This window comes from Pelophylax lessonae (assembly GCF_965119305.1).
Source record: "Pelophylax lessonae genome assembly, chromosome: 11".
Taxonomy (NCBI): domain Eukaryota; kingdom Metazoa; phylum Chordata; class Amphibia; order Anura; family Ranidae; genus Pelophylax; species Pelophylax lessonae.
In genome coordinates, this window is record NC_138778.1 from 41,716,143 (window position 1) to 41,740,274 (window position 24,132).

Genomic DNA, 24,132 nt, shown 5'->3' on the forward strand with positions numbered 1-24,132 from the left:
GCTGTGTGAGTGGCCCAAGCCACGATGCCATCACTTGTGTGCGGGAGCTGCCCTTTACAGCACAGGACTCTGAAGGAACGGCATTGTATGCCATTCTTTCAGAGTGCATACACCGCTGATGTCACCGGCTGCATCAAAAGTAAATGTCTCCTAAACAGTGCAAGTTTAGGAGATATTTACTGTACCTATAGGCAAGCCATACTATAGGCTTACTTATAGGTAAAAGTCATGCATGGGAGTATACTCCCACTTTAATGCATTCTATGCATTAAGGTAAAAAACCTTCTGTGGCCAGTTTGCCTCCCAGCTCCCCCTTATACTTACCAGAGCCAAATCTTGATTCAGTGATGTGCATAAGAGCTCTGATGCTCTCCTGGCTCTGTCCCAGTTCTCTTAGCTCTGTCACTGAGCAGATTGATAGGAGTGGGAGCCAATAGCTTCTCCTCTTGTCAATAAAATCCTTTGGTGAGGAAGCCAAGTCCTGCTATCTGTGTCAATAGACAGCGAGGCTCGGGAGCGAGCCTGCATGTTTGCCACCATAGGAAGAAAAAACTGGGAAATGGTCTGATGTTGTCTATTACATCCACTTCCATCCCTAAATCAAGCAAAAAAGAGAAAAATGGCCCAGATGGGACTTTAAATGAAGTGGATGCATGAGTCGCTGATGCATAAAAGTAGATTTTAATGAGTAAAAAACATGTAAGCAAAAACATGCATTGACCAACAGATGGAGTACAAAGTATGGCATGGCAAGATTACAACAGCGATATTGATATAAAAAATTCTATAACATAATATATATAATATAAAATTGTCTTAAATATAATGTACAACATAGTAGAAAACTCGACGCGTTTCGTGGGTCTGTAGCCCACTCATCAGGAGTATGTACAGGTAAACCTGTCAAAGGAATAAAAGACTTGTAATGTCAAAAACCAATAGATATTGGAGATAAATCAGCAAGTATGGATTTTCAACAATTTTATGACCTAAGTGGGGAAACCATACTCACATGGAGCCATATTTCACTGGTGAAAGCGACATTGCCATATGTTGGAAGCGCAAATTGTGCCATATGGTGGAAGCGCAAAAAGCGGCTTCCTATGGTGGCTCACGAAGAAGAGGAGAAGCCAAGAGCACCAGTGGGCAACCCCAGAAGAGGAGGATCGGGGTTGCTCTTTGCAACCCCCTCCCCAGCTCCTCTCCCTCCTGTCGTATACAGGAAACTACGCCGAACACTTATATTGACTGTGCGGGGTTTGATTAGTGCCCCCACCCACAATTTGTGTTCCTGGGACATGAGCAGCCTGGAGAGGAGATTGGGGGGGGGGGGGTAATTAAGCCCTGTACAGTCCAATCTGAGAGCATTCTGTTAACTCCTGTGTACAGGGAGGAGGGACAAGGACAAGTCAGGTGGTCCACACAGCATTCAGGGTTGCCGACAGAAGTAGTGAGAGGAGAGAGCCAGGAGGAGGTGCGGACAGTGCTCTTGCCCTTTTCTCTGTACACACAGATACACAGTGCTCTGTAACATAGTAATGGGGAAAATTCAGCTGTTGGGTGACCACAGGCAATGCTGATGATTTGTCCCTTTGCCCCCTGCCTGCCTTTTGCAAAAATGGCTGCCTTCATGTAGATATATAATTACAAACTATGTATAAATACCAAATTTCTCTATCGCTCAGACGTAGTCTTCTTGATTCTCAAGAGCTGGGTTATGTTGTCTCCGCAGGAGTAGGACTAGGCAGAAAGACAAAACGTTCTGGCTCCACCTCAGGGGCAGTCCCTGAGGGTATATCCTCCCTCTCTCTGCTACAGGGAATCAGTTTTTTTCTGTCTAGTCAGGAGTAAGGACCTAAGTTCCTTGCTGGGATCTTTTGGTCCTGGCAAGACTTTTTTTCTTTAAGAAAAAGACATTTTTTAGGTAGTTTTCTCCAGTGTTTTTTCCTGTGAGATCTTCAAGCAAAAATGCCGGACTGGGCGACACTTGTGTCACCCCAGCCGGCCTACGAGCGCGCGCAGACCATGGCATTGCGCTTGGTCGGCCGCGACATATTCAAGTAAGTATGCGGGGCCGGGCGACGGGCTGGATGTTGAGATCCAGTGGTCACCCCGGTTTCTGCCTACGAGCGCGTGCAGACCAGTGCGCTGGGTCGGCCGCGACGGAGTCCCAGTAAAGGGACTGACTTTGCGAGTTAAAAGTCTCGCTTGGACGCCAGGTACCAGAGAGTCGAGGCGTCCACAAACCCCCACCCCGGTGGAGAGGGTATTGTGAAGAGAGGGTGCCTGTCGGTTCGGTATGGTGAGTAAACGTTCCCTTTTTTCCTCATTATGAGGCAGTATATATTATGGGCCCCTCCATATATGGTCAGTATATATCTGATACTTACAAGTCCCCCTTGTAATACAGCATGTGTTTGTGGGAAGTGGACTTGGTTCAAGAGCTAACACTCTACCCAGCAGACTGTAACATTAACAGCAGACATAGGAGGTATAATCCTACCTTATGTGCAGTGTATCTCTGTAGATCCATATGTCACCTCGTAGCAGAGTGCAGGTGGATGTGCTGGGAAGACGATATCGGCGGTCCGCCGCCATTTTGCCGTAGACCGAATGCATGTATGCCTCAGGTCACGCCGGCCGCCATGTTTTTGGAGTCTTATGTCTCTTCTATGGGGGCGGCCATGTTTTGTGAAGCCCAGCTACCTCGTGGAGGGCTGGGAACGCCGGAAGGTGTACACAGGGGGCGGAGCCACGCCTTCTGCCCGGGAAAAAGCAAACAGCTCCTTCCAGTCTGTGTAAGACAGACGCTGACTGCAGTTTGTTGGAAACTGCACTGCATCGGTTGGTGAGCCTTGGGGGTCCCTCTCTCTCTCTCTCCGGGATCGAGAAGCAGGTACTCTGAGGGGCGCTATTGCGCTAGGGGGAGAGACACAAAAAAAAAAAAAAAAAAAAAAAAAAAAAAGAAAGAGTTTTTTTGTTTTGCTGGCAAAGGTGTCCTGTATTAACATGGACCCTGCCACTCATGTATCTCCTCCGGATCCCCTCGAGGGGTCTGCGGGATCCTCCAGCACCCCACTGACAATTGAATCTTTGTCAGCTATTATGGAAACTTTTGTGTCCCGGGTGGAAGTGGCTTGTCAGGGACAGGGCGCAAGAAAGCGACCCCGCCTAACCCCTTATTATCTGAAACCTCGGATTCAGACTCTGAGCCTATTTCTGCAGTTGCAGGTACTTCATCTGGTATTGGTGTCTCGGGTCCTGTCTCTTCAGACAGTGAGGAGGATGTTTCGGCATCCGCCATAGCCCGAGAGGAAGCGTTGGTAAACGCACTCATTATATCTGTTCAAGAGACTTTAAGGTTACAGGGTATTCCATCAGAAATAGCTGAAACTGAGATCCCTTTTGGGACTAAAAAACACATCAAAGTGGCGAAGGTTTTTCCTTTGCCCAAATGTTTTGGCAATCCAATCGAAGAAGAATGGCGTCTGCCAAAACGCACTTTTAATATTTCTAAAACGCATTGACAGGCGTTATCCGTTTGAGGAAACCCTTATTAAGAAATGGACAGAACCACCTGTGGTGGATTCACCTATTGCTAGATTGAATAAAGCCACGGTTATTCCTTTAGAAGACGCTCCGTCTTTTAAAGATCCAGTGGATCGCAAGATAGAAGCTATGTCTCGCACCATGTTTTCCTTGATTGGATCAGCTTTCAGACCAATAATTGCTATTGGTCTGGTTTCGCAGGCTGTAACTGAATGGACCAAGTGGTTACGCCGGGACTTAGAAGAGGTCCCTCAGGCGGTATCAGATTTGTTGGAACAAATGATACAGGGGTTACAGTTTGTATGTGATGCGGCGTTAGACGCCACTCCATTAATGGCGCGAGCATCAGTCTCAGCAGTGGTTCTCAGGCGTACACTGTGGCTAAAAGGTTGGTTAGCCGACCAAGGTTCCAAGAAAGCATTGGCTAATATCCCCTTTTCAGGAGAGCGTCTATTTGGAGCCAACTTAGATGAGATCATTAAGGATCTCACCGGTGGAAAAAGCACCTTTTTACCGCAAAATTTTAAAGGTAGAGGAACTCGTCAAAGACGAGGGCCTTCTTTTTTTGCTCACAAGAGGTTTTTTTCGTCCAGCGGGTGAAAAAACTAAGTCCTCCAAAGCTCCTGCAGGAGGCGTCAGGGGTCGTTGGTCGGGCAAGCAAAAGCCCGCCCCCTCCAGACCTGAAGATAAACCATCCAAAGCCTGAAGGTGCGCCCCCACCCATAACTGGGGTGGGGGGACGTCTTCGCCGGTTCCCGGATCCATGGCTTTCCAGAATCCCGGACAAATGGGTTTGCGAAGTCATAAGGTCAGGGTACAAGATCGAGTTTCGATCTCTCCCACCGGCGCGATTCTTCCCTTCCAATATCCGTCTATCCGCAGATCGTTTAGAAGATCTGCGGAGAGCAGTCACAGATTTACTACAACAAGGAGTGGTAGTCCACGTTCCTTGGACAGAACGGTTTCAAGGGTTTTATTCAAACCTGTTTACAATACCCAGGAAAGAGGGCAAAGTGCGTCCAATTCTGGACTTAAGAGCACTCAATTCTTTCGTCAACATAAGAAGATTCAGAATGGAGTCCATTCGCACGGTAGCAGCCTTCCTGCATCCAGGGGATGTCCTAGCGTCCATAGACATCAAGGACGCCTATCTTCACATTCCCATTTTCGCAGGACATCAGCGTTTTCTACGCTTTTCCGTAGAGCAGAACACTGCCACGGCTCCGCGGGTCTTCACAAAGGTGTTGGCCCCAATGTTGGCACTTCTGCGCCAAAGAGGTATATCGATTCTAGGTTACCTAGACGATCTTCTGCTTCATGCAGAGTCTCCTCAGACCTTGCTACAAAACATAGAAATTACTATGATTTCTTTACAGGAATTCGGGTGGCTGGTGAACCAGCAAAAGTCATTTCTGGTTCCCACCCAGAGGCTCGAATATCTGGGTCTAATTCTAGACACAGTCAGGACAAGAGTTTTTCTTCCGGTAGGGAAACTCCGAAAGATTCAATCAGCAGTCCAGTTGTTACTGTCCAACAGCTGGTCTTCCCTTCGGACTTGCATGAGGGTTCTGGGGTTGATGGTGGCTTCATTCGAAGCAGTCCCATTTGCCCAGTCCCATACCCGAATTCTTCAGCAAGAGATTCTTCTCAGATGGAATCGGAATCCGGAATCCCTGGACAATCAGATACGATTGAGCAAACAGACCAGAGAGTCTCTGGTTTGGTGGCTTCGGTCTCCAATGCTCAGCCAGGGAAAGTCATTTCTGCCAATATATTGGACGATAGTGACCACGGATGCCAGTCTATCCGGATGGGGAGGAATTCTTGGTCAGTTATCTGCCCAGGGACTTTGGTCCCCGGAAGAATCCAGGTTACCGATAAATGTATTGGAACTGAGAGCGATCAGACTTTGTCTGATTCACTGGACCGAGCAGCTCCAGGGCAGCCCGGTTCGGATCCAGTCGGACAATGCCACGGCCGTGGCTTATGTCAATCACCAGGGGGGCACCAAGAGTGTCCGAGCGGCCAAAGAAGTGGCTTGCATTCTTCGCTGGGCGGAACGATTTGTTCCAGCAATCTCTGCGGTATTCATTCCGGGGGTGGAGAATTGGCAGGCAGATTATCTCAGCCGTCAGACCCTGGATCAGGGGGAATGGTCCCTCCATCCAGACGTTTTCCACCAGTTGTGCCTACGGTGGGGCACCCCGGATGTGGATCTGTTGGCATCACGATTCAACAGGAAAGTTCAGAGATTCGTGGCTCGCTCCCGCGATCCTCTAGCAGAAACCGCAGACGCACTGATCGCCCCGTGGGGGCAATACCAGCTAATATATGCCTTCCCTCCTCTCGCGTTACTGCCAAGACTTCTACGCAGGATAGAGGAGGAAGGAATCCAAGTAATCCTGGTAGCTCCGGACTGGCCTCGTCGAGCTTGGTACGCCGACATGGTCAGACTGGTGGCAGACGTCCCATGGAGACTTCCTCTCAGGGAGGATCTACTGTCTCAGGGACCGATCTTCCATCCTGCTTTACGATCGCTGGCTTTAACGGCCTGGCTATTGAGACCCAGGTGCTGAAGGACAAAGGTTTGTCAGCTTCAGTTATTCCTACTCTAGTTGAAGCAAGGAAAGCGACTTCCAGAAAGATTTATCATCGCACATGGAAGTCCTACATTGCATGGTGTGAACCTTTGGGGTTCCGTCCTCGGTCTTATTCGATTAGTCGAATATTGGCTTTTCTGCAACAAGGGGTTGAGCAGAAACTGGCCTTGAGTACTATCAAGGGTCAGGTCTCAGCATTAGCCATCTTCTTTCAGAAGCCTTTGGCTACTCATTCCTTGGTGCGGAATTTCATCCAGGGGGTGCGACATCTGGCTCCGCCAGTGCACGCGCCATTACCCCCCTGGGATCTTAATTTAGTGTTGTCGGTTCTTCAGAAACCTCCCTTTGAAGATATTAGGGAGATTCCTCTACCCACGTTGTCCCAGAAGGTGGCCTTCTTGGTGGCTATTACTTCTGCACGCAGGGTGTCAGAACTGGCCGCATTATCTTGTCGTTCACCATATCTGGTGGTTCATAGAGATAAGGTGGTTCTTCGTCCGAATCCATCCTTCCTACCTAAAGTGGTTTCAGAATTTCATCTGAATGAAGAAATTGTATTACCTTCCCTGTGTCCTAAGCCCAGTCATCCTCGGGAGTTTGCTTTACACTCCTTGGATGTGGTCCGGGCAATCAGGGTATACTTGAAAACGACAGACTCGTTTCGCAAGACGGATTCACTTTTTGTGATCCCAGATGGACCCAAAAAGGGGTTGCCTGCATCTGCCGCGACCATTTCCAGATGGATCAGACAGACGGTAGTGCAGGCTTATTCTATTAAGGGTCGGGAGCCCCCGTTCCCTGTTAAGGCGCACTCCACTCGGGCACTTAGTGCGTCATGGGCCTTTCGCCATCAGGCGTCAGTGGTCCAGGTGTGCAAGGCGGCTACCTGGTCGTCGGTGCATACCTTTTCTAAACATTATAAAGTTGATGTAATGGCATCGTCTGATGCCTCGTTTGGCCGCAAGGTTTTGCAGGCCGCAATTTGAGGAGACCAGTGGTCTACCTCGAGGGTTTTTTCAGTTGGAAAATTTTTTCTTTAGTCTCATTCTTTGTTTATAATGAGCCTTTAAAACTTCTAGTTTGGCACCGGTTGGGCCTTCTAGATTGGATTTGATTTTGTCAATCCCACCCCTCATTTGTGGCACTGCTTCTGGATGTCCCAGCTCTTGAGAATCAAGAAGACTACGTCTGTCAATGAGCGATAGAGAAAAATGGATTTTTGTAAGAACTTACCGTAAAATCCTTTTCTCTTAAGCTCATTGACAGACGTAGTACCCGCCCCTCTATCATTGAGTTGGGTTGGGTTAAATTCTCTGTACTGCTTTAAACAGAACTGATTCCCTGTAGCAGAGAGAGGGAGGATATACCCTCAGGGACTGCCCCTAAGGTGGAGCCAGAACGTTTTGTCTTTCTGCCTAGTCCTACTCCTGCGGAGACAACATAACCCAGCTCTTGAGAATCAAGAAGACTACGTCTGTCAATGAGCTTAAGAGAAAAGGATTTTACGGTAAGTTCTTACAAAAATCCATTTTTCTTTAAATTGACAATGATAAATACATCAAGTTGCATAAATACTTACATAAATAGTTCAAGATAATCTCTTTTTTTTTTCTAGAGGGGGATGGGGGGGATTGGAAAAAAAAAATATTAAAAAGTAAAACTATACATTTCATTTCTTTAAGGCAATTTTGGATGCTCAGCTGAAATTTTAAGTATTGCAGCTATGATGCAAATTCAGAATGTCTTTGTTGTTCCTCCAAACCAGAAATCACAAGCGGTGAGTACAAATTTTTAGGCTGTATGTTTAGAGATTTTATAATTGTAAGCCCAGTTGTCACAAAGTTCAAAAACACGGGCAAACAAGTTAATTCATTGCAATGTTTTTAAATCTTCATATGTAGACCAATGTCGTCTTCTTCAGTGCCTGCAAATTGTAGTTTGGAGGGAGAACGTGAGTAGGACAGTTATTAGAAGATGTAGGTAGCATGGCACAACTTTAAACTGGAACTCTATCCAAAGCTTTTCATTTATTTTGGAGAGATGAACTGTTTGTTCTCTTCTGAACATATTTGCTGTCTGTTGAGATTTTTTTCCCCCGTTTTTGTGAAACAGATTCTGCCACCGGGATCTCTGTGCTGAGGGTTGTGAGGTTTAAAAGGAGGGTTACAGGGTGAGTTTGTGTAAGGATTATAGGTTGGGTAAGAGGAAGGATTAGGGTTACTGGGAGGTTTTGTTTTAGAGTTGCATGAAAGGTTAATATTGGGGTTACTGGGGGGGGGCTAGTGTCGGGGTTTACTGGGAGTGCTAGTGTCAGGGTTTACTGGGAGTGCTAGGGTCGGGGTTTACTGGGAGTGCTAGGGTCGGGGTTTACTGGGAGGGCTAATGTCGGGCTTTACTGGGAGTGCTGGTGTCGGGCTTTACTGGGAGGGCTAGTGTCGGGTGTACTGGGAGTGCTGGTGTCGGGCTTTACTGGGAGGGCTAGTGTCGGGTGTACTGGGAGGGCTAGTGTCGGGTGTACTGGGAGGGCTAGTGTCGGGTGTACTGGGAGGGCTAGTGTTGGGTGTACTGGGAGGGCTAGTGTCGGGTGTACTGGGAGGGCTAGTGTCGGGTGTACTGGGAAGGCTAGTGTCGGGTGTACTGGGAAGGCTAGTGTCGGGTGTACTGGGAAGGCTAGTGTCGGGTGTACTGGGAAGGCTAGTGTCGGGTGTACTGGGAAGGCTAGTGTCGGGTGTACTGGGAAGGCTAGTGTCGGGTGTACTGGGAAGGCTAGTGTCGGGTGTACTGGGAAGGCTAGTGTCGGGTGTACTGGGAGGGCTAGTGTTATAGTTACAGGGAAAATTGGTGTTGGGTATCCAGGGAGGATGAGGGCTAGGGTTACTTGGAAGGTTAGTGTGAGGGTTACAGGAAGGGGTATTGTTTGGATTAACAGTGCAGTTTAGTGTAGGTTACTGGGAAGGTTAATATTGATGTTAAAGTTACAGGGAGGGTTAGGAACAGGAAGAAGTAATAAAAATGGCTCCTGTGGGTTGGGGATCTATGTGCATTAAAAGTGGTTTAATATTTCTTGGTCTAATGTGGCAAACAAACTTAGCCTCCGTTCACATTAGGTCGCTCCGACTTAGGGGGCGACCTGTGAAGTCGCTTGCAGCGCGACTTGCATGGACTTCACATAATGGAAGTCAATGCAAGTTGCCTCCAGGTCGCCCCGAAGTAGTACAGGACCCTTTTTCTAAGTCGGGGTCGGGGAGCGACTTGTGTCGCTCCTATTAGAACCGGTCCTGTACTACTCAATGACCGTGACCATGCACGACTTGCCAGGCTGACCAAATCTCCTGACAAGTCATATTAGTGTGAACCGGCACTTACTGGTCCCCTCTCTATTTACTGTTTCTAATCAATCCTGTGAATCATCTGGTAGTTGGCCAGTTTTTCCCCTATAGAAATACACTGCTCAAAAAAATTAAAGGAACACTCTTTAATGAGAGTATAGCATCAAGTCAATCAAACTCCTGGGATATCGATCTGATCAGTTAAGTAGCTGAGGGAGTTGTTAATCAGTTTCAGCTGATTTGGTGTTAATAAAATTAACAGGTGTACTAGATGAGCAATAATAGGGCGGTTTTCAAAACAGGAATGGTTTTACAGGGGAAGGCAACTGAGAATTTTTTCCCTACTCGTCTTTTTCATTCGTTTTGCATTTGACTAGGGTCAGTGTCACTACTGGTAGCATGAGGCAATACCTAGACCCTATAGAGTTTGCACAGTCAGTCTAATTTCTCCAGGATGGCACATCAATACGTTCCATTGCAAGAAGTTTTGCTGTGTCTTCCAGCACAGTTTCAAGAGCATGAGGAGATTCCAGGAGACAAGCAGTTACTATAGGAGAGCTGGACAGGCCCAAAGAAGGTCCTTAATCCATCAGCAGAAGCGGTATCTGCTCCTTTGTGCAAGGAGTAACAGGATGAGCTCTGCCATAGCCCTACAAAATGACCTCCAGCAGGCCACTGGTGTGATAATCTCTGACCAAACAATCTGAAACAGACTTCATCAGGGTGGTCTGAGGGCCCAACATCCTCTAGTGGGCCCTGTGCTCAATGCCCGGCACTGTGGAGCTCGATTGGCATTTACCATTGAACACCAAAATTGGCAGATGAGAGCAGGGTCACCCTGAGCACATGTGACAGATGTGAAAGGGTCTGGATAAGCCATGAAGAACATTATGCTGCCTGTAACATTGTTCAGCATAAACCGGTTTGGTGGTGGGTCAGTGATGGTCTGGGGAGGCATATCCATGGAGGGACGCACAGACCTCTACAGACTAGACCATGGCACCCTGACTGCCATTAGGTTAGATGAAATCCTTGGACGCATTGTCAGACTCTACACTTGTACAGTGAGTCCTGGGTTCCTCCTGCTGCTCGACAATCCCCGGCCTCATGTGGCGTGGGTATGCAGCCAGTTCCTGGAGGATGAAGGAATTGATACCATTGAATGGCCCCACGTTGGTCTGACCTAAATCCAATAGAACACCTCAGGGACTTTATGTTTTGGTTCATCTGACGCCACCTGGTTGCACCTCAGTCTGTTCAGGGGCTCATTGATGTCATGGTCCAGATCTGGGAGGAAATACCCCAGGACACCATCCGTCGTCTCATTAGGAGCATGCCCTGATGTTGTCAGCCATGCATACAAGTACGTGGGGGCCATACAAACTACTGAGTACCATTTTTAGTTGCTGCAATGAAATTTCAGCAAAATGGACTAGCCTGCTGCATCATTTTTTCACTTTGAATTCAGCCCTCTGTAGGTTGATAATTTTTATTTCCATTAAAGGATATGGCATCCTTTCGTTCCTAACACGTTACCCAGTTCATATCATTATAGATATCCAGCATGCTATTTTTCCCCATTGAGATCTGATATGTTTTCAAAGTGTTCCTTAAATTTTTTTGAGCAGTGTATATAGAGCATTCACTCAAAAGAGGAAAAGCAAGGAGTTCAAGCCAGAGCCAACCCCTAACACTCACAGTAGGACCAGATATAAGGGGGGGGGGGGGGTGGACTCCACATTGTGATCATAAACCACAGTAATGCACAGGAAGGAATTTATAATGAAAATGATTTGGCATTTCTGAACCCTGAAAAGAACAGTAAAAAGATTACCAGTGGCTTTTTATAAATATCTTGAAAGGACGGATAGTTTGACGTGTGCTAAAAGTGTAAATTTTTGTCTAATTTAGAATTAGGACCTGTTCTTTCTTTACCATGTCTCTTACAGACAAGAGAACATCGGAAATTTGCTGTAGAAGAGGGAGATCATCTAACCATGTTAAATGTGTTTGAGGCCTTTATCAAGGTAGGAACTGTTTTTGTCTTGCATCTTTTCTCCATTACATACATATACATATCACATATATGTATATTGGGGAATACCAGTATTCAAATTACTTTATAATGGTGCTTTTATATATCTTTACATGCATTTTTTAACACTTAACACATAAGGGTTTATTTACTAAAACTGGAGAGTGAAAAATCTGGTGTAGCTGTGCATGGTGACCAATCAGCTTCTAACTTCAGCTTGTTCAATTAATTTTTGACAAAAAAAAAAAAAAAATGGAAGCTGCTTGGTTTTTATGCAGAGCTGCACCAGATTTTGCCCTGTCCAATTTTAGTAAACGCCACATTGAGTGCCTCAAATTCCTTTATAATATAATGGGCAATTTCTGTTGTGCTGACTCATCACTTTTTGCTCCCACCGTGTTTTTTGGCCCGTTGCTACCATGGTTGGTACTACAGGGCAGAAGGAATGCCGGGGAGGGGACATGTAAAGTTACCACTACCAAGAAGTGCTTAAAACTGCTTGTTGTACACTATATGGCTAAAAGATTGTGAACCCCTGACCCATCACCCCAATTTATACTTGTGGACAGCACATTCCAAAACTGTTAGCATTTATACTGCAAAAGGTGCCAAATGTGGCAGCGGAGGGGGGGAGGAAGTGGAGGTTCCCCTTTTGGTTGGAGCTCCGCTTTAGGTACCTTTTTATGGTAATGATAGGTACACTTTAATAACTAGCTCCTGGGTGCTGCCTTTGGTGTGTATGTTGCTATTAGTAGCATTACTATTTCTATACTTAAACGTACTTTAAAAGATAAGTTCACTTTAGGAACATGTTCCACCCATTTTTAGGGTGAAACATGTAACATGTTACATCACCTGCAGCCTGTTCCCCCCTACCTGTGGGCTGAGGATCTTCTCCCCACAGCCGCTGTAACTGTTAACTGTTTGAAAACTCCATGGCTGCATCATTCATTCACAATCTCTTGTGATTGTAGATTTTAGTGAGCTGCAAGGGTGCTGGTGAGCACATCCTCATAGTCCATTGATCTTCCCGCTCTCAGGTAACTGCCTGCCTGTATGAGGTACAAGCAGACAGCTATCCTGGGAGTTTACAGGAGATGAACATTGTGCCTGCAATCTGCTCATCGTAGGTGCAATGCTCTGCAGGCTTCTTAGAAAAATAATAATACACGTTTTTTTATCTGCAAAAGAAATGTTCATTTATTTTTTAAAAAGGTGAACTTATTCTTTAAACAGTGCATCAATGGGAAGTTAGCTTTTAAACCTTATTGTATCCTAATTTATTAATTTATACACGTTATCGTGGATATTTGTATCCATCAGTCATCTATATCTTTAGAAACTTTTTTCCGTGTAACTGGTTCATCTATATTCAAAGGCATTAGGAGGCCACCATGAAAATTGTGTTCACAGCAAAGGAGCCTATATAGTTTGGGTATTCTCCTATTCATATGTATTTCTTTATTCTAATTTTGTGTTAAATAACAGTTTCTGCCTTTTTAGTTTAACAAGAGCTCGCAGTGGTGTCAGCAGCACTTCCTGAACTACAAGGGGCTTCTGAGAGCAGTCACAGTGCGAGAACAGCTGAAGAAAATGCTCAGCAAGTTCAGAGTACCGAAAACTTCCAGTGAAGGTGAGACAGAGAAGGGGCTGTGAACTCCACCATTGGTAATAGTTGTGCAAGAACTAAACTAAATTTGGTCTACCTTCCCAAGGTGTTGGGTTGGTGTGTTGGTTTTCAGCACTCAAAACCCAGCACCAGGTATTCTCACCACCCTCTGACCTTTTTTTTTTTTTTTGCCGTAGGTGTTTATTTAGGTTTTTGCATAAACACATAAAAAGAACATTTATCAAAGGCACCATTAAAGAGTACAAGTTTGTACATAAGCAAGAATAAGTACAGCACCAAGAGTAAACCTGAAAACTTGTATACCAAAGGAACAATGTATAGCCTACAATACGGGGAGGTGACCGTGCTAATTTCTCTTTTGCTCATCGTTGGACACAGCGCTCCATAAATTATAACTACTGGATTATTGTACCTCCTCCAGGAGTAGGATTAGGCAGAACAAAAAACACCTGGCTATGCCCATGGGTTGTCCTCAGCTTCGTATATAACCCCCCTCTCTGCTTTAGGGAATCAGTATTAATCTGTCTAGTCAGGAGTAAGGACCTAGGCCCCCGGCTGGGATCTCTGGTCCTAGCAATTTTGTTCTCCTTTTTTGTTTTTTCTCCTGGTAGATCTATAATCAACTGCCGGGCTGGGTGACAGCTGGATAATCTAGATCCAGTGGTCCCCTCAGCCCAGCCAGAGAGCGCGTGCAGACCGCAGCTACATGCTTAGTTGGCCACGACATAGCCTCACGGACAGAAGCTGACCCGCAAGTTAAACGTCTCGCAGGGTCACATACGACTGGGCTTGGGTCTAAGTCGCAGCGGTCCTTTGGCCGACAGTTCCCCTACTTTGGTGGCGAGGATTCTGTCTGGAACGTTACCTGCACCATGAAAGGGTAAGTACATCCCCCCCCCCCTTTCTTTTGGCGTTTTTTTTGTTGTGGACGCAGGTAACCTCCAGGGACAGTCAGACTTGCCTGCAGGTTCCCTCCTCCCATCCTTAAAAATCCCTCAGTGAGCTGGGCTTCCCCCACTCCCTTTCGACCCTGTCTGGACCTGGAGTCTGGTGGGGGTCCCAGGGCAGAGGATGCAGCGGAGACCCCTGGGGTCTCCCCCACTATCCCCACTCTGTAAGGGTCCTGGGATAGTGTGTCCTTTGTAGTTTGAAAGGGTCCCAGTGTAGGAGACCCCTAGGTGCATGCCCCACTGTTTGCAGTGTGGGTATAGTGCACGGGGGTCCCAGTGCAGAGTGCACAGTGGAGTCTCCCCTAACATGTGTCCTACCTTCAGGAGGGGGTCACCTTGCAGAGGGTGCAATGTTGCTGAGGGCACAGGGAAGATCCTGGCAGCATGCTGTAGCTAATTGCGGCCATTTTCCCTTAGTCTGGCTGGTCTCCGGTTGGCGGCCATGTTTGTGTAGCCTGATGATGTCATGGACCATTTTCCCTTAGTTTGGCTGGTCTCCAGCTGGCGGCCATGTTTGTGTAGCCCGATTATGTCACAGGGGTTCTTTTCCCTTAGTCTGGGAGACGCTGGAGACAACCGAAGCCTCGTGGGGATGCCAAAGCTCTTCCTCCTCAGTTTACTCTTCCTGTGCCCGGGACATATTAACAGGGATGGCGTCCATGGTGATGCTGGGTCTGAATTCTCGGCGCTCCTCCGATTAGTAGGGTGAGTCCTTGGGGATCCCTGTTATCTCTCTGCTGATAGGTACCCTGAGCCTTGGGGGGATCCTTTAGTGGTGCCAAAAGATTGTTTTTTGTTCTGCAAGGTCTTCCTTTCCTTATGGAGCCTCAGGGTCACATCTCCCCCACTGACCCACTAATGGAGGTGGCAGGTCCCTCGGAACATTTCAGTTTCCAATGGTTGCACTGATGGTGGTCCTGCAGTCCTTAGTGTCCCGGGTGGAAGTGGCATGTAGGCAAAGGCCCAGGAGGAAGCATCCGCCGTCTTTCCCTGCTCAGTCTGTCTCATCTGATCCTGAGCCTGATACTGCTGTGGACGCAGCCCATCCAGGGAGCTTAATAACACCCCCCCAGAGTGGGTGGACCCTCCTGTTTCCTGGTTGAACAAAGCTATAATGATCCCAGTAGAGGAATCCCCATCTTTTAAGGACCTGGCTGACAGGAAAGCGGAGGCTGTGGCATGCAGCATGTTTGCTATGGCTGGTTCAACATTGTGGCCAGTCTTTGCCTCAGCCCCTAACTGACTGGGCCAAGTTTTTGCGCCATGGCCTGGGGGGTGAGCAGGTCCCCACTGCTTTATGTTGATTTAGGTGACCAGTTGGTCTATGGGCTGCAGTTTATTTGTGATGCAGCTTTAGATACAGCTCCTGTGCTGTCCAAAATGTCTGTTTCAGCGGTGGTGATTAGACGTGTGCTGTGCCTTAAGGATTGGTCTGCAGACCAAGGCTCTAAGAAAGCTCTTATTGATCTGCCCTTTCAAGGCGATCGCCTCTTTGGGGCTACCCTGGATGACATCATTAAGGGTATTACAGGGGGGGGGGGATGTTGGATACCTCCATGTATTGTAGGTGGTTGTAAACCCCATTCATTAACCACTTGCCGACCGCCGCACGACTATCTACGTGGGCGGTCAGCCCCTCACAGGCAAAGTGACGTAGGTCTACGTCGCTCGCCTGTGAGGGTTTAGGGAGCGAGCGCGCGCCGCCGGAGGCGCGCTCCCGCTCCCGCTCCCGCGTGGTCACGGACCCCCCCGCGCGCGTGACCGGCGGACCCGATCGCCGCCGGCCACTCTGCGATCGGCGGGGGAGAGGGAGATAGTCAGGCAGCTTGTGTAAACAAGCTGCCTGTCATTCTCCTCTCTGTATGAGAGCTGATCACATGGATCTACTATGTAGATCCATTGATGACTCCTCATACAGTTGAAGCCACAGCCAATCACAGTTAGAATCACGCCCCTAGGGACACACACAGCCCCTCCCTCTCAAATAAAGTTAACCCCTTCACTACCAGTGCATTTTTACAGTAACAGTGCATATGTATAGCACTGATTACTGTAGAAATGTCACTGGTAACCCCAAAAGTGTCAAAAATGTCAGTCAAGGGTCCGATCTGTCCGCCGCAATGTCGCAGTACCGCAAAAAAAATCGCAGATCGCCGCCATTACGCGTTAAAAAAAAAAACAACAAAAATGACAAAAATCTTTCCCTTTGTTAGTAAACGCAATAACTTTTGCGCAAACCAATCAAAATACGCTTTTTGCGATTTTTTTTACCAAACATAGGTAGCATAAAACAAATTGGCCGAAAATATTAAAAAATTTTGATTTTTACATTTTTTTTTGGGGGAATTTCATATAAAAAAAAGGGAAAAATATTGCTATTTTTGCAAAATTTACGCTCTTTTTTTGTTTATAGCGCGTGATCAAAAAATCGCACAGGTGATCAAATACCACCAAAAGAAAGCTCTGTTTGTGGGAAAAAAAGGACGCCAAATTCGTTTCGGTACAGCGTCGCACGACCGCGCAATTGTCCGTTAAAGTCACGCAGTTCCGAATCGCAAAATGCCCTCTGGTCGTTTAGCAGCCAAATCCTCCGGGGCTTAAGTGGTTAAATCTGACCTGGGCACATATATCTGTAGTGTTTTTTTTTTTTATCTCTCTCCAAAGCTATAAGTGCCATGCCTTTCTGCTGCTCCGTTCCTCTGTTATCAGCATGATAACTTCTGACAAGTTCTCCGACACACAAAATAAAAGCAGCTGGAAATCTGTGACGGGGAGGGAACTTAGAGATAGATAAGCAGAGCATGTAACTTCCTTCCTCTGCCTATGTGGAAGGAGGGGGGGGGGTGTGCCTTTCCTCCAATCAGTTCTCACACAGTATATGCCCAGACTCCACACCCACTGCTGAATGAGGAAGAAAGATTTGTAACACAATGTGCACTTTCTAAAGAGTGTGAAAAGAGACTGCAGATGTACATGTAAAACTTATGAATGGAGATTTGTTTCATCTCTGTGCATCATATGAGGCTATGCACTTCACTGGGTATAGGAGAGGGTTTACAACCACTTTAATCTCCGTTCTCTTTCCAAAGGCTTCCTGCTCAAGAGAGCACCAACCATATTATTTAAAACATGAGCCCATTGCTCAGTGCATATGCCACCCATGTTTACAAGTCACTAGTTATGGCTGATGAGAAATATTGAGAGATTCCTTTAGTTTTTTTTAACAAAAAAAGGTCTTGCACAACTGGATAATTCACATTAAATTTCCACTTTCTATTTAGGTGATCCGGATCCCATATTAAGATGTATAGTGTCTGGATTCTTTGCCAATGCTGCCAAGCTTCATTCCACAGGTTCCTACAGGTAACTGAATACATTCAATAAAATAGACAAGCTCCGCTAATGTTTATCTGATTGAAAAAAATGCGCAGTCCATTCACTTTTCTGCTTGTTTAACTTTCTTTAGATTTCCCAAAAGCTTTCTAGTGTGAGGGACTACCTGATTTTGTATGAACTGATTTGATTTTTTAGCTTGGCCCTCACACTGCATAGTTGTAGGTAAATCTAAAGGCGATTGTATTTGTGCAGCCATATTTAGAATTAAATGAGGGGTTATATAGCAGACAAAGCAACCTAATGTGCCTAATGGACAAGAATAGCCAAAGCTATTTTGCTATACTTCTCCAATGGATCACAGGAGTGAAGCTTGTTCTGCACTTCTGTGACCCATTTTCAGCTGACTGAGGACTAAAGCCCACTGTCAGCTGATGTCACTCAGCCAGTCCAGGCTCAGGAAAGATCCTGGCCATATGGTTGGGATCCACCCAGATGCCGCTGAGAGCCTGAGCCAGCCATTCCAGCCCCCTCACCAGCAGGTGACTGCTACCAGGCAGATCTGCACCAGATTTTGAACTCTCCACTTTTAGTAAATCAACCCCACAGAGTTTTTCATATTAGAAAAAAAAGAAAAAGTGTATCTGGCAAAAACATGTATTTAAACTTTATCTGCTGTTACTGATGTTACTGAAATCTAGACCTTATTGTAAAATTCCAAAATACTTTTAATTACTGAAATTGTAAAATTCCAAAATACTTTTAATTACTGAAATAAATCTTGATATAAATTTTGTAATTATCAGTAGAGATTACCATAGATAGTGCTTGCACAGTCTGTTTGCTGACCTGTTCTCCCAATGGTCATCATATGTTGTCTGTTTTTTCCCTAAGGACAGTTCGAGATGGCCATGAGTTACATATACACCCATCTTCAGTACTATATGCAGAGAAGCCTCCACACTGGTGAGTGGTTTATATCATTCATTTAAGTCTACCTATGTATCATCAGGCTTGTTTCTTTGAAAAATCCTAATACCACAGAAAAGATCCAGACATCGTTTGTGAACTGTAGATGGCTGACCCACTTACTTAGTAGACAGACTGATCAGTGACATGTTACTGGACAAGGATAGTATACATGTCTGCATTTAAATAAAATAAAAAAAAACAACTAGTATAAGAGAAAGTGCTATGCTCTCTCTATACAGCTGGATTGTAGGAATGAAGACATCTTTTAAATAATACTCCAATAAATAGACATTTATTTTAAATGTAAGGTAGTTTGGATTTTTTTGAAGTTGAAAAGCTGAGTTTTTATTTTTTATGCTGATGGTCTTTGCCAGGTGAGGTATCCACATAGAGAAAAGTGATGCTCACATTCTTCTTTCTCCTACAGGGTGCTGTTTAGTGAGGTTGTCCAAACCAATAAGTACTACATGCGGGATGTGACAGCTGTTGAATCTGCTTGGCTGTTGGAGCTGGCACCACATTTTTACCAGCAGGGAACGGTATGTCCTAGTGTTAACTGCTGTGTGTGATCTTACCCGATGCTACCCTAAAGTAAAATATGGCTTAGGAATAAAAAGCCAAAAATACCATAACATTGGCCCTGCAGCCGGCCCGTAGCACGACACTGGCCCTGCAGCCGGCCCGTAGCATGACACTGGCCCTGCAGCCGGCCCGTAGCACGACACTGGCCCTGCAGCCGGTCCGTAGCACGACACTGGCCCTGCAGCCGGTCTGTAGCACGACACTGGCCCTGCAGCCGGTCCGTAGCGCGACACTGGCCCTGCAGCCGGCCCGTAGCTCGACACTGGCCCTGCAGCCGGCCCGTAGCACGACACTGGCCCTGCAGCCGGCCCGTGGCACGACACTGGCCCTGCAGCCCGCCCATGGCACGACACTGGCCCTGCAGCCGGCCCGTGGCACGACACTGGCCCCGTGGACGTCCCGTACCACGCCACTGGCCCCGCAGGCGTCCCGTACCACGCCACTGGCCCTGCAGGCGTCCCGTACCACGACACTGGCCTATGACATAATTCTCTAGGGCATGACATGACTTCTCCCTCCAATCTATACTTTCACATCACCCTTTAAGCCTATACCATGACATTGGCCCTCCAGGCTAATTACACATGGCATCAACACTCCAGCACATACCATGTCTTCAGCCCTCCAACCTATACGCCTGGTGCAGCTGGCTGGTATCATGTTGGGTTGGGAAACCAAATGTCCTTTTTACATGAAGTGAACTTATGCTTTCCTCCCTGCTGCATATACTTACCTAACAATCCCTTTCCCTTGTGTATGTTCTAAGTCAATCTGCATAACAGGGTAGGATGGGGTTGGAATATGCATGAGCAAGGCATATAAAGGAAAAGTCTGCAGAATAAATACTGACTGATCATTGGCAGATGATTCTGTGCCTGGGATTATCTTCCTGCTGCAAATCACCTCACCAAATCTTTCAGTTTGTTAAAAAAATTCTCTTATTTCGAAGTCCTTAATCCAGATCAAGCATGCACCAAGTGAAGTTTAAACTCCTGATTTGCTTCGTGTGCTGAGTCAGTGAAGCCAATAGATCAGCAAGACAGTTATCCAAACGTATTTCTTGATCACCCCCGATTAACGCCCAGCTTCTTGATTACTTTCTTTTACAACGTGTGAATGGGAAAGGGGTGGGACTTTAAATGAGGTGACAAAATGAATTGTACCCCCATCCCTAATTTGGAAGCAAGAAGAGAGGGGTTTGGGAATTTAAATGAGGCGTGTGACTAAATAAGACCATAAGACCAAAAAAAAAAATGTCAAAGTATAAATTGTATTTAATTGTATACCATATATGATGAAATCATCTAGCATGGCAAAGACAGTAGATAACATGTCTACATGTAGAATACAATATAGAATTGATTGGTTATAAAAACAGAAAACATGGTACAAATTCATAGAGACTGCATCCATATATGCTCTACAAGTTTCGTGTTTATACACTTCTTCAGTAGCTGGTACAATCGATTATCTACAAAGAGATGTATATGAAAGGAACAATCAGGGCCGGTGCTAGACTATTTTACGCCCTAGGCAAGACCAGCTACTTGCGCCCCCCCCCCAAAAAAAATAAATAAAAAGGGTAGGGGTTAAAAACTTCTCTATGTCATACCCAGTGACCCTGATCTGATGGTTCCTCCATGTTATGTTGTCGTACCCAGTGACCCCCATATTCCTCCATGTCACACCTGGGGACCCTGATGTCATTCTATGTTACACCCAGGGACCCTGATGTTTTTCCATGTCACATTCTGGGACCCCAATATTCCTTCATGTCTTGCTGTCGTACCCACTGCCCCCGATGTTCCTCCATGTCACACCCAGGGAACCCCGTGTTCCTCCATGTCATTCTGTCATACCCAGTTACCCCAATGTTCCTATATGTCACACCAGGGGTCCCTGATGTTCCTCCATGTCATACCCGGAGAGACCCTGATGTTTTTCCATGTCACACCTGGGGACCCTGATGTTCCTCCATGTCACACCTGGGGACCCTGATATTCCTCCATGTCACACCTGGGGACCTCAATCCCCCATGGCACACCCAGGAACCCCAATTCCTCATGGCACACCTGGTGACCCCGAATCCCTGTTACACCCTGTGACCCCTATCCCCCATGTCACACGTGGTGACTCTGATTCCCCATGACAAACCTGGTGACCCCGATTCCCTTTCACACCAGGGATCCTCCATGTCACACCCAGGGACCCCGATCCCCTGTTCTGTCCTCCTTCACTGTGATTCCTTTTCCTAGGACACTCCTCTCCTGGACCACAGTGCTCACCACAGCTCCAGCCGAAGAGGATCATCATGCAGGCAGCACTCCGGTGGGCTCCCTTCCTGCCTCTTGGGCCCCCCCAACATTGGTGGAAAGCCAAGGCTTGGTAGTTCCGCCACTGCCCCAGACACCTAGCATCTTCCTCTGTCCCTTCTTCCTCCCCCACTGTTGCCCCTCCCCTCAGCTCACAGGAATCATTAATAAAGGAGAGTGCCGACTCGTGGCTGCGCCCCTTGGTGGCAATGCGCCCTAGGCGGCTGCCTAGTTTGCCTACTGGAAGCACCGGCCCTGGGGACAATGCATCTAAAAGTATAGGCGCCCAAAATGAGCAATATCTACCACAATTCATGAATTGCTTACAAATCTGTCCAAGCTGTTGCCTCATGGAACCTATGAAGGAGGGTCCTCTGGTACCGTCTAGCCCGGGAGTTGAGGGAACAACGCCGTATGCACGTGGGGTAAAAAAAAAAAACACAATTTATACTTTGACACAATTTTTTGGTCTTCTGGTCATATTTAGTCACACGCCTCATTTAAAGTCCCAAACCCCTCTCTTCTTGCTTCTTTTACAACATGACTGTTGAAGCCCAGTTTTTGCGGGACCGAGGTGTCTCTGAATTTGGGTATTGCCACAATGTTAAAAGTTATTACTGAACTTGGAAGGCATACTTCACTTGGGGAGAGACAAGAATTTCACCCCAGGAATTTCTGGGAAATGTCTGACAATGTTTTATTTCTGTCTGTGCCTTCCTGTCTCGGTGAAAACTGCACCCCTCATTGCTTGTAAGGGCGTCACAGGGACAGGTAAAGTAAAGGAAAATTTCCTAAAAGTGATTACAGACAAAAGTTAAAAACCTGTTAGCTCTCCTCAACTCTATCCAAAGCTAAAATAAATGGTAAGAATTAAACATCACATCAGTACAGTAAACTCTAGGGTTGTGAACCTTGGCTGTAAGAGTTTGTAGTTGTAAAATTCAGACAAAACTATTGCCTTTAGATTATAGCTGCATGCTACGAGACCTGTGAATTAAGCTGTGGTGCACTCATGTATCTCATTGACATCCTCTTCTTTGGACAGCATCTATCTCGATCTTCCAAACGGGCCAAGATGGACAATTTATGAACCTCGCCACATTTGTATGTAAGATGTTGGAGAGCGAATCCATCCAAAACCTCACCAACATTTCTACGTCTGACCTCAAACAACCACAGAGATTCACCTGCTCCTCTCTGGTGAGGACCAAGTTCTGGAACCTCTCTATGTCCAGCGGGATGGCTTCATAGCCTGGCGTTTTTGCATTAACATGTATGAGCCTGGGATCACGTCTGCCTGTGCCACTATGCACAAGTCTCACTTAGGCACATCGTACATTGGTATATATGTGTATAAGAAAGCCTTTTTTTATTTTTTTAAGTTGTAAATGATGGACATGAATGAACAGAAGTGGAGAAATGGTAAGAGAATGCCATGCCTTTTTCACCAGAGTGCTGTGTTTGAGCCTTTGCGGCACCAAATAACTAGCCTTGTTACATATGTATCATGCGCATACTTGAACCCTTAACCTGATCTGCTGAAAGTGCCTCATTTCAAGCAGGTTCATATGTAGATGGCTTAAGCCCTGTTCTGCTCTGCCATGTACACATTGATATGACACGGAAGTCAACTTTCTATTCCACATTTGACACAGAGCTGAAAAATGCTTAGAAGAATTAACACAGATCTGCGTGGCTGTCCCTTATCACAACACCATTTTTGCTTGTAAATATCTGTACACGTTCATAATAAACCACAGAGTACCTCACATACGCTGTTGTCCTTCTTTCTTTTCGGGGTGTCTTATGCTGTTAGGGCTTGCTTTAACCACTTCAGCTCCGGAAGATTTTACCCCCATCATGACCAGGCCATTTTTTCCTATTTGACACTGCGCTACTTTACCTGGCGATTGCGTGGTCTTGCAACACTGTAAGCAAACACATTTCTCTTACGTCCTCCGACAGTCGCCGCCTCTTCATATTCGTCACATATGGGGTATTAGACTTTGCTCCGAAGGAGTAGCTAGGCAACAGAATATGTTAACAATAAAGCTTTTAACATATCCCACCCTCAAGGGGTGGTCCCCTCAGTCAATACCCTCCTACTTCCTGCAACCATATCTCAGTTTTAATGTCTAGCTTGTCATCTTCCAGATGTGGACCTGTTCGCGTCTCGTCTCAACAACAAGGTGATGAGGTTCGTGGCAAGGACGCGCGACCCTCGGGCAGACGCGTCGGACGCGTTAGTGGCCCCGTGGCATCAGTACAGGCTGATGTACGCGTTTCCACCGATTCAGTTGCTGTCCAGGTTCCTTCGCAGGTTACATTCGGAACGCAACACGGTGATTCTTGTGGCACCGGACTGGCCTCGCCGGTCCTGGTATGCAGACCTCGTGAATCTGGCGGTCGACGCCCCGTGGCGTCTGCCTCTTCGAGACGATCTACTGTCTCAAGGACCGATATACCATCCTGCTTTACAGTCGCTGGCTTTGAGTTCAGCCAGGTAACGCTCCTGGCATGGTGAACGACCCATCCCTGTTCGGTGCAGGGATGATTGGTGAGGTGGCTACCTCACTGGACGCTGTGCGGTTTCTTAACCCCCATTTTGTGCGTCTTGACTTGCGACTCTCCCTGCCTCATGTGCAGCGGCTTGTTCGCCTGTGCGGGTCCCCCACGCCATGTGAGGCAGGCATCGGCGGATGCTTCCTTTGGCCGCAAGGTTCTTAGTGCGGCTGTTCCCTAGGGTCCCTTGTTGGGGACTCCTGGCTGTTGGGATAAGTTTTGTATCCCCTGGTTTTTTGTCTTTTCCTGGGTTGTTGCTCCTGTTGAGCACTTGTTTT

The 24,132-nt window shown here is 46.7% G+C and overlaps 1 protein-coding gene across 1 annotated transcript in view; it reads left to right on the forward strand.

The window, feature by feature from the left end:
* Window positions 1-22,909, forward strand: part of DHX35 (DEAH-box helicase 35) — a 110,128-nt gene extending 87,219 nt beyond the window's left edge. Inside the window, exons 16-22 of the mRNA XM_082272917.1 lie at window positions 7,832-7,926; window positions 11,428-11,505; window positions 13,017-13,146; window positions 17,375-17,456; window positions 18,321-18,392; window positions 18,826-18,937; window positions 22,338-22,909. Of these exons, the coding sequence (XP_082129043.1) occupies window positions 7,832-7,926; window positions 11,428-11,505; window positions 13,017-13,146; window positions 17,375-17,456; window positions 18,321-18,392; window positions 18,826-18,937; window positions 22,338-22,382 (614 nt within the window). The 3' untranslated portion in view covers window positions 22,383-22,909. The remainder of the gene's footprint in view (window positions 1-7,831; window positions 7,927-11,427; window positions 11,506-13,016; window positions 13,147-17,374; window positions 17,457-18,320; window positions 18,393-18,825; window positions 18,938-22,337) is intronic.
* Window positions 22,910-24,132: the final 1,223 nt, after the last annotated feature.